The 16,243-nt window shown below is 38.7% G+C and overlaps 1 protein-coding gene and 1 long non-coding RNA gene across 4 annotated transcripts in view; both read right to left on the reverse strand.

The window, feature by feature from the left end:
• The window catches only part of LOC148675449 (uncharacterized), a 304,725-nt gene that overhangs the window by 4,311 nt on the left and 284,171 nt on the right, over positions 1–16,243 (reverse strand). The gene's annotated exons all lie outside the window — the stretch shown is intronic.
• Positions 65–16,243, reverse strand: part of dse (dermatan sulfate epimerase) — a 30,406-nt gene continuing 14,227 nt past the window's right edge. For all 3 annotated transcript variants that reach the window (XM_088626800.1, XM_088626799.1, XM_088626801.1), the window contains 3 exons: positions 8,729–8,968; positions 2,938–3,145; positions 65–2,150 (listed from right to left, as the gene is read on the reverse strand). In XM_088626800.1, coding sequence (XP_088482926.1) covers positions 398–2,150; positions 2,938–3,145; positions 8,729–8,968 — 2,201 coding nt within the window. In that variant the 3' untranslated portion in view covers positions 65–397. The remainder of the gene's footprint in view (positions 2,151–2,937; positions 3,146–8,728; positions 8,969–16,243) is intronic.

The raw sequence follows: 16,243 nt of genomic DNA on the forward strand, positions 1-16,243 counted from the left end.
GGGGTTTATTACCATCCCACAACACTTTGTTTCACATTTTAAAAAAGTAACATTCATGTAAGGAAACATTTCATAATTGTCTTTAATTTCAATGATTATAAAATACTCCCAGCAAAAATATTCTCATTTTAAAAATCTGTACAATTCGGTATTGTTCAAAAAATAACAATAATGACTTAATATCTCTGCAATGTTTACTCTGTCTGCATTTTAGTGGCACGATTCCAGAGATCATTTGAAAACCAATGGTAATCTCTCACATCTGTCTCTGTTAGGAATATACTCTTCCAGATGAGGCTTAAGGCTCAGACTGTGTTACCGATAACATTTTCAGTCATTGCGAATAATTACATTCCAGTGGGTTTGTATAACATTAGTCCATTGAAATATGGCGATGTCAGCACTGTGCTCTTGAACACGAGGAATATAAACACAGCAGGATAAAGCTGTCAACAAGGACAATGCCATAGAAACACCTCTTAGTGTGCAGACCTTGCGTTTTTTTAAATCGAGTCAGCAGTAACGCCAACAAGAAGAAAAAAGTAGCAATATTTAAAATGAGGAACAGTCTTATATAGGATGCAGAGATTAAAGGGTCAGTACTTCTGTCAGTAGAAACCATAGGAAGTTCCTTGTATTTCCGTTGCTTAAAAATGCCACTTTTCCTGCCTTTGGGAAGCCGAAGGTCGCTGTAGTCCAGAAAGGCCCTGGCATCCCCATCTGCTTCCTCAATGTCTTCATCATACACGCGCTTCATGGCCTTTTGCCGTTCCTTCTTTTCATTGACCTCAATCTGAGCAAAAATATCTGGGAGTCCATCTGAAAGCTTGTCAGCGAGAGCTCCTTTCTTGGAGTTTTTGTTCCTGTTTTGCTTCTTTTTGAGGGTGAACATTTTCTCGATGATTTCCTCCGTCTTCTTCTGGTCTGAGAAATCTAGGAGGCGCTCGGCCGTCTTCCTGAAGTTATCAGTGTTGAGCACGCGAGCCAGGATCTGTTTCTGCAGCTGCTGGAAGACGGGCTTAGCATGCTGGAGATTGTCCTCCACGAAGTTTGCGTAGTTGTTGACCTCAGCCGGCGAGCTCTCCTTGACCCCTGAGGCTTTCTCAAAGACAACCTTCTCGTGGTCAGCCAGCACCATGGCAAAAAGAGGTTTGCTTGTGACTTCCCCCGTGAGGAGGTAGACTGTATATGTGTGTTCACTAGTGGCCAAGTAAATATCTACTCTCTGGGCATCACTACGGATACTGAAACTCTGGACATCCATATCAGGACCAAAGAAAATGAATACTCCCCTGGAATTTGGGTTCCTCAGTGGGAGAGTCACATTCACATAGTTAGACCCATTATAAGGATACCCACGAGGATAGTTTCTGTATCCTAGAACCCCTTTATCACTGTATCCCGTATCATCCATCCAGAACATTTTATATAATCCATCTCTGTGTCTAATAAATGCTCCATGTACACCATCTTTCACAGTCTCCTCAAAAGGCAAGTCAGTATTATGGAAATAGCTACTCATTAGCCCTACTGGGCTGTCGCTCTCCAAATGAACGTGGTCTACCAAGAGCAAGAGCTGAGGTTGCAGAAGGAGCAAGTTCCTTTGGAAGCTCTTTATCTTCAGGCCAGGACTGTAGGCACCCTTTCCCTCCCCTCGAATGAATACCATCCCGTTCCTTTCCAGAGCTGCCACTACCTTGCCCTGGCAGTCTGCAGCTGCCCCTTGTTTATATTTCAGCCACTTCGACGTACAGGCTTCTGTTACCTGCCCTTCCCAAGGGGCAAAGCAGCTCTCAGAAGCCGCAGGGGAGAACATAACGACGTTGTTCAGGAAAGTGTACTTTGGTCCGTATAGTGCTTCAGTAATGAAAGGTACACCGTTGGGTGCGAATGTAAAGGAGTTTTGGTCAGGATGCTCATGGCCAGCATTGAAGTTTCTCCACCCTTTTATCCAATCTTTGTACTTATTCCTGTGCACGATGTCAAATATGGCACGGCCTCCCAGTTTTCCCGATTTGAAGGAGAGGAATGTTCTGTTGATCCCTGCTGGTAATGCACTACCGTAGGTGACCACTCCCCAGTCCTCAAAATAATGCAGTCTGGGTTTCCCAAAGTCTGGAGGAGCTGTAGAGGTCAGATTTGGATTATACCTGCATGATCAAAAGGGAAAACATGGGAGGACTTAAAACTTTTTCATAGAGAAACAACACATAAGACAACATACAGTACATTGATTTTTTTTTCCCCAAAGGAAAAACAGTAAAAAAATATTTTGGGATTAATATTACATGTGCAACAGTTTAAATTGACATTTTTTGTATTAATCAAAATTTGGGGAAAAAAAGCTGCATAAAATAACTGAAGAAGGAACTGTTCATGGAAAATACAACGACTTATTAAAGGACCAATGAAATCCTGTTCACTGAGTGAGATGCTGGGATTGAATTCCCTTCGGCATGTTCAGCAATAAAGAAAATTTATAACCAAAAAATACTGCTCAGATCCCTTTACTCTTTACACGATTATGCTTGTATTCACAGGCATGCCTTTTGTGATAAAAAGCTGAGGAAAATCTATCAACGAATCCATTAAACTCTAAAAACAAATTAAGGACTTTGAGCAAACAATTGCAAAATTTGTGTCATAAAAATTACACTTAATTCAGCTAAGCTTCCTCACAGAAAAAAAAAACACTTTAAGTAACTGGCGTTCAAAATTACTGTAATTTTTTTTTTACATTTTAGGACTTCCATTTCTATTCCAATTTTATGGATTTGATACACATGTAATTTTACAGTCTACTGAATGACGATGTATTTCTGCTTTCAATGTTATGCTTAATTTGAAATGTATAACACACAACAAATGTGCTTCTTCACTGCCTGCCTGTTGGAGCAGTGACTGAGAGCTTCTGTCCCAGCTGTAGTGGAAGCTCACCAGATGAATTCTGTGTGAAGAGTGCACCACCTCTGTCCCTTCCCTGCCTGCCCGGGCCCGTCCACAACCCTGTTCTTACGGATCATCTCTGCAAGCCAGTTGCCACTGCCATTGCGCATGACATAGCTGTCCAGGAAAACCAGCTGGCTCTCTGGGCCATAGAACCAGTTGTAGTTGGAGTCTGCAATAGCCACACTTCTTTGAAACCCTGGTGAGACAGAAAAGATAAGAAACAAATGACACTGATTTTTAATAATACAGGTACTGTAATGTCCCTCAGTAAGGTGGATCAGTCAATACAGTCAATTGCAACATACTGTATTTTAAATCAATTGTATATAACTAATATAAATACAGCTAAATGTTAAATATTAAAAGCAAAAATGCACATTAAGAGATACAACATAACTGCTGTATGATCTAATCCACTATGTTAGTGCTGGCTTACACACTCTAAAGCTTCACACTGCTACTGTATGTTTGCTATGATGGGGTATCAATTTTTGTTTTCATCTCAGAGTGCTTCCATTGATATTCATTGGAAGCATTTGCTCAGGCAGATTTTAGCTCCACACTTGCCTTTGTCCCGTCCTTGAGGAATTCACAATGGCCAGACTCTAGATGGCCAGGCAATTGACTAAACCCATTTCTGACAGATGATTAAATCAGCCTTCTTGGGAAAGGTATGAAAAATAAAAATATAATTGTATTAATAAAACTTATTTATAACATTGTATAATTTTAACCTTTATTATATTCAGTTTTTAAATAGTTTTTAATCCCCACACTGAGTGCACTGAGATTAGTTAAAAATAAAAGCATTGGTCACTCTCCCTCAAGAATAGTTTAATGGTAAATTAATACAATCTTTGCAATCTCAACTAGCAATTTCTTCTGAACTAAACCCAGTTGGACGTTTCTTAGAACTCATTCTATCCTTGTTATATTAAATCCTGCTTAATTCTTACCATGTGGGACTTTTACGTTCATGGTGTTCTGTTCTTTGTGGGTCTGTGTTCTTTTTCTCTCTAAATATTGCTCATGGACCAGAAGTGAAGCATAAGAAATACTTTTTCCAAAACCATTCCAGGATCACAGTGGCTAGGATTGCACAATTATAAACAGCAGTTCCAGTGGGTTGTTCCAATACATCACACCACAGTATTTGTACAGAAAAAACACGCAAATGTGAGGGCCAAAAGGAACAACATTCAAAATATTATGTCCATGGCATGAAGTGTCAAGCCCTTTCTCTAAACATCAAGCATGCGCGTTGTTATTTCTTTCTTGGAACCTGTCCAATAGTGAGGTAAGGTTGCTTCTCTTCTGCCTTCCCTTAGAGATTTATCAGAAGGTCATTTGGAGGTTAGCCACAAGCAGGCCATGGGGTCAGTTCTTGGTGTTTAACAGCCTGCTTTTAACAGTCAGTATATTGTGGCAAAGCAGCAGACACATTCTGAGTCTGCACTTCTAATTACAGTAAAAGCTGTGTTTCCTAAGTAACAATACCAGCTTTCTCTAGCTCACAAACATTAGGACCAAATTGTCATGTACAGGTCTGTAGGATCAACGGAGGAGAACGTTATTATGATTATTTTTTTCTCGATTTAGAATCTGTTTTGCTCAGTATTGATGAAACTATGGATTTTAAATGGGATCTCCTTTCACTACATTTTGTGGCAAAACAATTACTGATAACATTATTGCTGTGATGCTCAAGCATATCACACATTTATTTTTTAAAACCATCCACATGTAGATTCTATTTTGTCAACTCTGTCACTGGTGTAGTGGTTATTTGAAATCTTCTGTACATACAGTTTTTATTCTGATGTCTGTGTAAACCAGCTCTAACAGGGAAATAATTATCTTTATAAATGTATTGTACCCTACATAAGCAATTGATATTAATGGGGGGAAATTTAAGAGCTGATTTTTTAAATGTACAGTATAAGCATGTTTTTATCAATATTGTTTCTGGAAGATTAAGGTCTTATAAAATGTATCATATAACCTATAACTGTTATTAATTTTATTCTGTTAGAAAACCATGACATATTTTAGCTTGAAAGATCTGCATATGGCTTAGTTGTGCCAGACTTTTACATTTTATTTTACTCTTTTGGTACTTTGAGCACTCTTTGGTTAAATCCTGTCACTCCTGTAACTTGGCATCCATTTGGGCAAGAGTCTGATCTTCCAATTACATCTGGATCCATGGTTACAGGCAGTACTTTACTATCACTTGGCATTTAATAGAAAGATTCACAAGACAAGACATGGCATGCTGACTCCTGTTTTCCATAATCATAAACCATAATCATAATTCATATTCAAGATGAAATATTTAATAAGGATGGTCTTCGCTCTTTTCAAGACTGCAGTCCTGCAGTCAGTTCCACTTTCATTTTTAACGCATGTCTCTGTTCTGCAGTGCATGACTTGAATCCAGAATAGTTAGTAAACTAGATTTTAAATTATACTAAATTATGATAATCAAACACCGTAGAAGCTGCAGAAACAATTAGAAATTATTAATATAAAATTCTTGACTGGGCAAACACCCAATTAATGACATTAAATTGAAATTGAAATTGAAATTGAATTGAAAGTTCAGGGCATTGAATCCAGGTACTAAAATATTAATTATAAATACGAAATGGGAACTCCTGAGCTTGAAAAGGTGACTTACTGTATGAAAGACTTAGGTGTTTATATTGACAAGCCATTTACATCTTCTAGAAATGAGAAAAATCAATTCAAAGGAAAACAAAGTGTTAGGATATATAGTTAACGGTAGAATTGAAATCGAGTGATGTTATCTTCAAATTGTATAATGTCCTAGGTAGACCTCATTTAGGATACTTTGATCACGACATTATTGAAAAGATATTGCTGCTCTGGGATCCATGCAGAGAACAGCAACTAGAAGCCGTTCTGGACTTAAGGTAATGTCCTACACTGACAGGCTGAAGGTATTGAGACCTTTTTTTCTGAACAGCGAAGACTACGAGGGGACCTGACACAAGTAGTCAAAATTCTCAAGGGCACTGACAAAGGCCACCCAAAGGACTTCCTCAGAACAAACAGTGAAATATGAACCAGATGTCAGAAAACAACACTATGTAGAAGTGCAATTAATACCAAGAACAGGAGGCACTTCTTTTCTCAAAGGATATGGAAACAGTTCCCCATCCATGTTGTAGGAACCAGGATTCTTGCAAGAAATAACTGGAGAAGATCGTTGGATCAATTAACTACTAACAACCAAGCAAGTTGGATGGGCTGAATGACCTTCTCTCGTTTGTAACCTTTCTTACATTCTTATAGTAACCCTTGGTGAGCAATGTTGTGCAACACCCAATCCATAATCAGCTGGGTGTCAAGGATAAAACAAAGGTATTAGCTTCCTCTATATACCTGTATATTTTTGTATTAAGAGGCTTCATACAAATCACTAGCAGCTGCTAATGTTTGGAATGGGGATTTGAATGTGACGGAACATTATCTTGGAATATTACCTGGGACAGTATATAAACTTGGCTTTCAAAAGTCTTCATCATTCACTTAATGTTACTTCCGAGAGTGTATGTGGATCGTTCTTGTTGCTATCATTTGAGGCTTGTCCCTTTTACCGGGAGGTATCTTTTTACCTATTTGGGAGTGTCCTGATGTAGTTACGTTTTGCACGACTTGTTTCTTCGTCTTTGTCCAATTGTCTAAACAAATATAATCCTACAAACATATTAAATGTTACTTACACTCTTGACATCTCACAGCGCAGAAACAAGTAGATCTAAAGCATGGAGTAAGCTACCAAGCCACGCTGCTGAAGTCAATACCCTGACTTCCTTCAGGACACAGCTGGATGAGATTCTCTGATCGATTTGCTGCCCACTGCCAAATGAGCTAGATGAGCTGAGTGACTTTATTTTTGTTTGTACAGTGTCCTGACAGACGTTCAAAAGACATTATCATAGTGTTGGAGTTTCCATACTGGCCTTATTCAAATGAAGCTCTCGGCTGCTGGGACACGTGGTTGCTGATGTACTCCAGTTCTTATTACACAGTATTTCTGCGACAGTGATCTGCTTTTATTTTAGGGGTCCTAGGAATAGCAAACTCAGAGAGGAATGCCTCTTGTTGTGGGAGGACCTGAGGGGGAAAGGGTTTCTGTGGTAGTGCTCTTATTTGTTTTGTTTTGTTTTTTAAATCATAACAATTTGTTCACAGAAAATTGGATTAAGTTTGCTTTCTAATGAACAAATAAAGAAAAAACAATAGTCCAGTGTAACTATTTTAGTATTTTAATATTATGAGCATGTACATTTTGCAAACATATAGATTATTATTACACCTTATAATTAGCAAAAACGCAAAGTAAACTCATTTGGTAAATTTCTTGGGGTGTGTGTGGGGGGGTGTTTTCCGTTCCTTTTTACCTTCACATTAAAACACTGTCTAACTGCTGCTTTTTTTTTCTTTGTTTCTTAAAGTTCTCCTGCTATTTATAAGTCCTTGCCACACAATAAAGGGCAGCAGCTACAGCAGAGTGGGCTGGAGAGCAAAGAGATTTTCTGCATACTGCATATTCCTTCTCAAAAATGTTTCGAACTGTCAGACGTTGCCTTACACTGTATTGGAACCTGTTAAAATGAAATAACTGCAAGACAGATGTACCTAACGTTTCCTCAATTTTCAAAATATAAAAATTTTCAATCATAGGAAAAGCATCTTCTGGTATCCTGAAATACATTTTAACTATGCAATGCTAACTGCGGTTTATTTGTTGTATACAATTCAATCTATACAACAGATTTCATCTCAGATGTTTTATAATATATTATATGTTATATGTTTTATAAGATGAACTATAATATGATTTTACACCTTGGTGGTGTAATAAATGTCATTAAATTCCCCTTAGTCTTAGGCAATTACTATTACAATAATTAGGCAAAATTATTACGGCATTTACTTTCAATAACACCAGCAACTGAGAACATATTAGCTATGCTTGAAGTTCAATATTTGCGATTACCATGCATTGGCATCTAAATGCTAAAGAAGTATGCAGTTACATTTACTTCAAGACAAATCCGGTGATTGAAAATGTAGGGAGGATTAAGTTCAAATAATGGAATATGACCTACTTGAATAGCTTTATCACTATCATTTTAATAATATTCAGATAAAAAGTGTATCACACCCCTGCTCATTATTTAGCACTTAGAATGAGGCAGGGAACTTCTGTTTTTAATTCAGTGGGATTGTTGGAAAACACTGTGCTGACCGAAAAACGAAGGAAAGCACATGTATGATGTTATAATTAACAGGCTCTAACAGGCTTCTCCCTCAATTAAAACAATACCTAAAAGTTTAAAAGCAGAACATATTCTGACATCCACTTAAGATGCCCAATCTGCACAACCACCACTGTGCAAAATAACCAGTATTATCTAATTTCCTGCACAATCAGAAAGGTTAAGTGTTGCCTGTTGTCACTGGAGATGCCTAAACTGTAGAAAGCAAAGACTTGAGGCATGTTTAAGTACTAAATTCTTCATGTTATTAAAGGAATTTCAAGCATATTTGAATACAAATTAAAATCAAGTAAAGTCTGATTAACATCTAACAACTGCACTCAAGGACGATGGATTAGGGGAACAAATGAGCAATCATGCAGATCAGTATCACTGCAGGTAGTAGGTTTGCCACTCAGAAACACCTGACAAACCATCCCAGAGGAAAATAAAAATAGGAGAGAGATAATAACAATAAGGGGTTTTACCTGGCAAAATAGTCCTGTATAAGAAGGCAAAATGTTGCTTGAGCCAAGGGTGATGAAAGTGACCGATTCCAAAATGCCTCTGTACAAGGAACATGTACTGAAAAAGAGATCTACTGGTGTACGTCCCATAGGCCACCCCCTCATACAAGGATCCATCGGTGATGTCCTGCAGCATAACCAGGGACTTTTCCATGATCGCCAGGACCTGCTTCGTCCACAGGTAGGCTTCTTGCAGGTAACCTGCGACAGGGAAAAATAATCTTGGTCACTTTGTGCGATCTACTGTCTTAATAAATTGGTGTAGTGTTGTGTGGGCAACACATCAGGGGAAGCTCCCAAGAGTGTATTACCCTTCACCCTGAAGCGCTCCGGAGAGCTGCAGAGCCACACTCGTCCCCAGGCCCCTTCTCACATTTTGTCTGTTCTCCCTCTCTCCTCTCCACACCTGAAGGAGGCTCCACGGCCAAAATGTTTTTGTTCTTTTTGTTTTGCCGAGTGGAATTACCAGGTGCTGACTTGTTCCACTTTTTTTATATTAGTCGCACTTAATGCCCAGAACTACAACAGCAGATACAATTCTAAGACTCAACGTAGTAACCACTCAGATGGTGGGTAATTTTATTAAGTGGGGAATTTCTGACATTTGAAACATCCTCGTATTATAAGGCTGCATCAACTTTTAACACTAATTGAGCAACAACACTGGGGCATATCTGACTACACGTGAATTTTTGCTTTTAATGCTAAGCAAATGATCTCCAATATCCTCTAATTGCAACCATTGAGTTTGTTGGAACAGCAGTGAAATTATTTTCTGATAAAGCAACAGATGAATAAGGTACTGTTCACCGCAAGACTTTATAAACAGACAGAGCAACGTATGAATTCCACAGATTGTTACCAGAAAAAACAAAACCTTGAACTTTAGATAAAGGAAAAATTACAAAATCGGCTTCAGAATGGAATTTTTTTGGAAACGGATACAAAAAGGAATTTTTAAGATTGAATATACCGTATATTGTATATTGCCAAAATAATTCCATTCTGAAGCCGATTTTGAGGCAAATAGACACTTCTGGAGTGCAGAAATACATACGATCACATACTGTATCTTTGCCTTGCAGTGGAAAGTACACAACAATGAAAATACATTCAGAAAAAGCTGACAACATGCTGACACATTTCTTTTCTTGTTTGTTTTCAAGCAAACTAGCTATGGAAAAAGCTCATAGAAAAAGCTGTCATTCAGCGAATTCTGACCATTTGGGGATTTAAAAACTATAGTGTGGTTATAAGGTTTATTAAGGTTTTAACTTCTTTCTCTTACGTACTGTACATACCAAAAAAGTGCAAAAAAACACATTAACCGTTAATATTATAAGAAGCCTCTCTAGGACTGGCAGTAGAGAAACGCAACAGTAAAAAATAGTACATAATTTATTCTTTTCATTTTTTATTTATTTGACATATTTTGGGAAGGCCGGGAAACCTTTCCAGGTCCTGTCTTCAGAAAAAGTCATGGAGTTTTTTTTTATATATATACTTGTTCAATCACTCTTAATTTTTATCCAAGATAGCAGACATTTTAGAGAAGACCTAGAAAGAGACAGTTACATCCTAGGTGTGCCACAACTAGGGAAACTGACTTGTGAAGAACGACAATAAAATGCTTGTTGTTTTAGTTTCTGTTTGTTGCTGGATATTTCTTTCTAACATGTGTACTGAGTAATATTACCTTTATAATTATAAAACAGACAAATACAGAATCTGAGACAGGATGTCCAAGGGGTTCCCTTGAATTCAAAACCCCAACCAGGCCTGCACTGTACATATTTTCCAAGATAATTCAAGATATTAAAGGGCACATCCATTCCAGGAGGACACTGACCTTGGGTTCCATTTAAGGGAGGAGGTGTACGAACATGTAACCAAATGATTGAAGAACACGTGCTCTACGCAGCAGCCCTCTCATCGCCTCGGGGATGGCCTACTGGATTTATAACCCAGAATTTCCTTTCCCTTCTTGGCACTCTTCTGCAAATCAACACCCACCAGCACTATTCTTCCACAATATAATGATGCTTATTATAGGCGACAATGAAACAAAGTGCGAAAAGTAATTAAATCTAATCTGGCTGTTCCAGCAAGGAGGGGATTACTGCTTTTATCACCAGTATAAAGTGTTAGTCATCGTAGTGGAAGGTGTGGACAAAGCCGTTCTATAGTGGAATCTGGAAAACTCCTAACCAAAGCCTGAGGTTTAGGTTTACATTTAGCACAAAACTGTAACAAGTCTGTAATGACAATTCATTACAAACTCAGCCTGAGTTTCTTTCCTCCCCCTGCCCCCAGTTTCAATACATTCCAATCTTTATGTCTGAAAGGTTTTCTGATTTAATAGTACAGCCTATAAATGAGGGCTTAAAGCTTCGCTAATGCAACCCAGCAGAACATATGGGATCCAGCGTCCTGGATTGACCTGCACCAACCACAGCTGGAGATCAAAACCAACTGCGGGCCCCTAATCCACACTGCCCAATAATAAGCCTTTTTTTTAGTCCTTTGAAGATAATGAGTCACAAAAGACCTACAATCAGTTTGCACCCAAGAGTAACAGGCCCTAATTATTCTCAAACACTATAATGAGATATATCCCGATTTGTTATGGTCATGCTGAGGGCTTAAAGCTCTTAGCAGCTGGAATGATCAACACTAAACCTTGACGGCTCTTCTGCACTAATTGTTAAACTTTATGCAGTATTCATAGAAGTAAACAATCTATTATCTACAGCATTTTCTTAACTGTACAGTTATCTTGTAGAAACGTGCAGGGGCATGTTGTAGAGGAATTGCTGGAATGCAATTACTCCCAGGGCTGCAGGCCAGTATTTTAGTCTTAAGTAGTGAATTGTGACTCAGTACTATTTCTTGAGCAGCGGTTGTGCTAAAAAAAGTAAGCATGTAAAAAAAGTAAGCATTTTTTTAACAGGCTTGTTGAAGTGGTTTCTCTCAAGGCCTTTTAAGGGTTTACTTTTACACTTTACATGAAGAAAAGCTATTCTTTGGCTATGAAACCATTTTATGTTTATAGGTCATTACAGATTTAAAAACGTTCAAATTTAAATGGTGCTTAACACTAGTTAGTAAAAGGTGATTCCCACCAGTAATGATGTTGTAGTAAATCAATGTTTTATCCAGGATCATTGCAAGTGGTTGCTCATCTCAATGACTGCAGTTATTTTTAAAGGTGCACTTTGCTGTACACACCTTCCTCTTCTAATAAAGAAGTGTTTGATCTGAAAGTTTATTCTCCCGTGCTAAATTATAAACACAGTTTTGGGGAAAATATATTTTTTTCACTAAAAACATCTGGAACCAGAATGAAATTCTGCTTACCACTGCTAAATCTACCAATGTACAGTAGATCGTAATATCTTATCAAATTCTGAATGATGAATTCATCTAATGAAGCTCAAATCTGAGAGTGCTATTACACTTTGTGCCATGTCAAAGAGAATCAGGTTTCTCCTTTCCAAACACATCTAGAACAGGTTCAGCCCAGAATTAAAGCCTCTGTTACCTATTTCATGCTTTCCCCTTCAGCAGATGTTCAGTACCATAAATTTAGTTTCTTCAGCCTTTACAAGTGATTTTGTTTTTGCTAATCCTCAGGAACAGTGCGGGCCCACTCATGAAAGGGCAGGGAGGGGCACCTGAACGGAATGACCCTTCTCTTAGTTTGGTAATTCTAGCCAGTCGAATCTACTGCACAAATGAACATTTGCTGTAGCGGAGTTGCCAACTAGAGAAACACTGGAGTGAAATGGAGTTTATTATTAAAAATATAGAGAAGGCCGAAGAGATCTGTACCCAAAGTACCCCCATATCATGTGTTCCTGAAGGCACAGGGCACAACTGGGGGAGTCTTGTCAGGGAGACCCGTTATTTAACATCTCCAAGTAGCCAAATGATTTCTGTGAATAAACTTCATGTTAATCAACAATGGTCGAGATTCTTTCAATTATTCTTCCAAACAGTATCCCAAGACACATCATCATCTACTGGAGGTACAGGATGTGGCTTTTTCAGGAAGCAGTGATCACCAGTATCCTGTACGAGGACGTCAACAAGTGGGTATGAAACGAACAGACCAGGATTCTGCGTCAGAGGTGAAAGAAAAACTTATTCACTTTGTAAAAAATAAATCACTTTTGCACCTAACTTTTGTTGTCACGCTTCCTAAGTCCCTCACCAGAAACCCACCTGCAGCCAAACCCAACCTCAATGTTACACCTCTTTTCCAATTAGACACCCGGGGTCGTAACAGATACATTTCAGGGTTTAAGGTAGGCGTTGGCAAAATCCGGCCCGCAGGCCAAGTCCGGCCCGCTGAACTTTTCTGACTGGCCCGCAGCTCATCACTGTTTGAATCTCGGGGGTCACCTTTTGCATCAGATATTGAAAATCTTCAGTGGCTCTGAAGATTTATATATTCAATATCTTTCAAAATATTGAAAATCTTCAGTGGCTCTGCTGCTCTCTCTCAGCACTAACAGTCAATTGCAGAACAGCACCGATTGCACAATGCATTTGACTTTTAGCCTATCAGACTAGCTTTAGCTCAGGTTACATACGCCTGTGCTACAGCTGATTCTTACCGTAGATACATTCGGATTTTTGTTGCCTACTGTGATTGGCTCAGCAAATGACGTCTAGTGTTTGCTATCTTGTTTGAAAGCAGGTCATGATTTCAATCGGTTCTAAAAGTCATAACTGACAAGAGGCTAACTGTAAGATATTCCTGCCATGTTGAAAAAAAGAAAGATTGATGCGGAGGGTCAGAAATTCAACGACAAGTGGTCAGGAGAGTACTTTTGTGTCCCCTGGAAAGAAAAGGTCATGTAGAGTGTCTTATCTTTCAGGAAACAATCGCCGTGACAATACAATAAAAATGGCCCTGCGAGACAAAACATCAAGCAAAGTTTTTGTAATACACAGGAGACGGATGGAGGGAAAAATTAGAACAGTTGGAAAAGTCGCTTCAGGGGCACCAAAAACTGTTCAAGAGAAAATTCGTAGAAAATGTTGGGGCTACCCGAGGTAGTTATCGAGTATCACGGCTTCTAGCAGCAGCTGACAAACCCTTCGCGGACGGGGAGTTTATTCAGCAGTGTGTGCAAGAGGTCGCGGAGGAAATGTGCCCGGAGAAACACGACCTATAAACCTAGTTTATCAGATTTCACTCCAGTGGCCCAGCAAGGTTTTAGTGGTCCTTGCTTTAGTCTGCTGACCCCTGGTTTAAGGGAATATCCTACACTGACAGGCTGAAGAAACTGAATTTATTCTTGAACAGAGAAGACTACAAGTGGACTTGTAACAAGTATTTAAAATCCTTAAAGTGAAACATGAAGCAGAAGAAGAATCTGAATGAGATCTGTAATCAATAAAGTTCCAGCAACCGAAGGATCTAGATGGACCTACTGCTCTCCTCTTGATTATAACCTTCCTGATGCTCTATGATCCAACATAGTTCATGTAGCTTTAAGTGTTCTTGAACGTTACAGGTCTTTATAAGAAACTGTAGATCTTCATTTCTTATTTTTTAAATGAAAAATTTAGAATGATTCAAAGCAATCACAGAAGGAATGTGGCGTTTATGCTTACTCAACTTCAGCACAATAGTTTCATTTATGAACCTTGTGACTAACACGACTTTTGACACAGAAACGTTTAAATAGAAACCAGACTAACCACATTAATTAACAGTATATTGCATTTAAGGGTATTACAACCTATTTTTACCATTACAAGACATTTCCTTAGAACTTGCCTTACTCTGTTCAAGTACATAAAAAATGTAACTTCCCTGCTGTTATGCAATTTTAAGCATTGTTTTCTTTTAGCTCAGATTCTACGTCTCTGGGGATACAGCTGTCTGATCAGGTTATTCGAGGGAAACACTGCAATGTGGAAGAAATTTTGGCTGTTTTTGTTTATACAGATCTGCAATTAAATCACGAAGAGAAGAAAAGCCTCATTCAAGCATGAGAACTATTCAGTCTAGGCAGCTGGACGAGGAAGAGTTTTTTTAATCTAATCCTTCTCACCACAGCCTCCTGAGTGGCTCCACAGGCAAAGGAGCACCATTGAGCAGAGTCTGAGGTTTGGGATTGCCCAGGCATGTACAGTCGGCTCTTGGGCAAACCCGCTGACCTCAGCGGCCTCCCTCAGGTCTCCTGCTAGACTGCAAAGAAGCCTCTGTGGAAAGAGGGGTCCTCCCAGCTGCGCTGCATCTTCCCTACAGGGCAATGTGCTTGAAGGCCACTGGGTCGGAGGAGCACGCCTCCACACTACCCCCCTGCTCTCCTGTGAGAGGTCACAGCGTTCACGCCTGTTAGAGAGATGTGAAAAGCACACATCTGATAATCCTTGAAAGACATTGCGTGGTATGGGCTGAAGACGCGTTTCCTCTGAATCTTAAATTCAACTTAACTGGTTATGTGATTCTGCAAATACTGACAGACATCCAGTCTCTTTGCGTGTAGAATTCCCTGCTTTAAGGACAAAAGAACTTCATTCATTAGGTCTGAGACTTAATGACGCTACATGGATCAAGAACAGCACTGCAGAACACTGGAGAGCACAATGTGATACTCCAAACACACAGGTAGCTGGCTTGAGTGACAACCCCTGTTACAGTGATTTTTCAAAGGTTTACATAATATTTTACCAAATTCCTTCCTCTGAGATGTCTGTAAAATTACATTCTACTTGATTTTTGATCATAAAAAGAGATACAACACATACAGTGTGATCTGGAAAAGAGATCAGCAATGATTAAGATGTGGTGCCAATTTATGTAATGCAATGTCAATGCCTTCTATTTGATGTTCAAATGTGTTTAAAACGTGTACAGAAGAAACATTCAAATGTCTAAGGTGAAGTGAGTCATTTTCAACACTCATTGGGGGTTCAAAGATGCAAGACTATCAAGTTACTCAAAGAAAGAATTTGCAACACTTTGAAAAATAAAGTTAACCACATACTGAAAACTGCTTAACTGAGAATTTCATAACATAGTCATCTGACAGGCTAGGCTAGAGTGAATTTTTTTTTTCATTATTCAGACTTATATTATATTAGCTTCTGAAACTGTTTTACCACAGTCTAACAAAAGGACTGCTGAAATTTGGAACTTGGTACTTCCATTTTCTACAACTGTTTCTTTTCATTTAGTGGATTAGGGTAACAATTCCAGTTTTTGATAATACCAAAAATATTTGTTTGCCAATATAGACATGTGTAAGTAGACCTTCAGAAAATGGATTATATTCTGGCCTAACATTTCTCTTTGCAGTTATTAATGCAAACAAAACATCTGTTGAACATACCTGACAATCTTCACACAAAACCATACAACCACTTCCACACCCATACAACACAAATACAGTAGATTTGCTTCTTTATGTGTGAGGGAATGTAGCAAAGCAAACCTTCCTGTAGGATACAGTAGGA

Source organism: Lepisosteus platostomus, chromosome 3 (genome assembly GCF_059453375.1).
Source record: "Lepisosteus platostomus isolate fLepPlt1 chromosome 3, fLepPlt1.hap1, whole genome shotgun sequence".
Classification (NCBI taxonomy): Eukaryota; Metazoa; Chordata; class Actinopteri; order Semionotiformes; family Lepisosteidae; genus Lepisosteus; species Lepisosteus platostomus.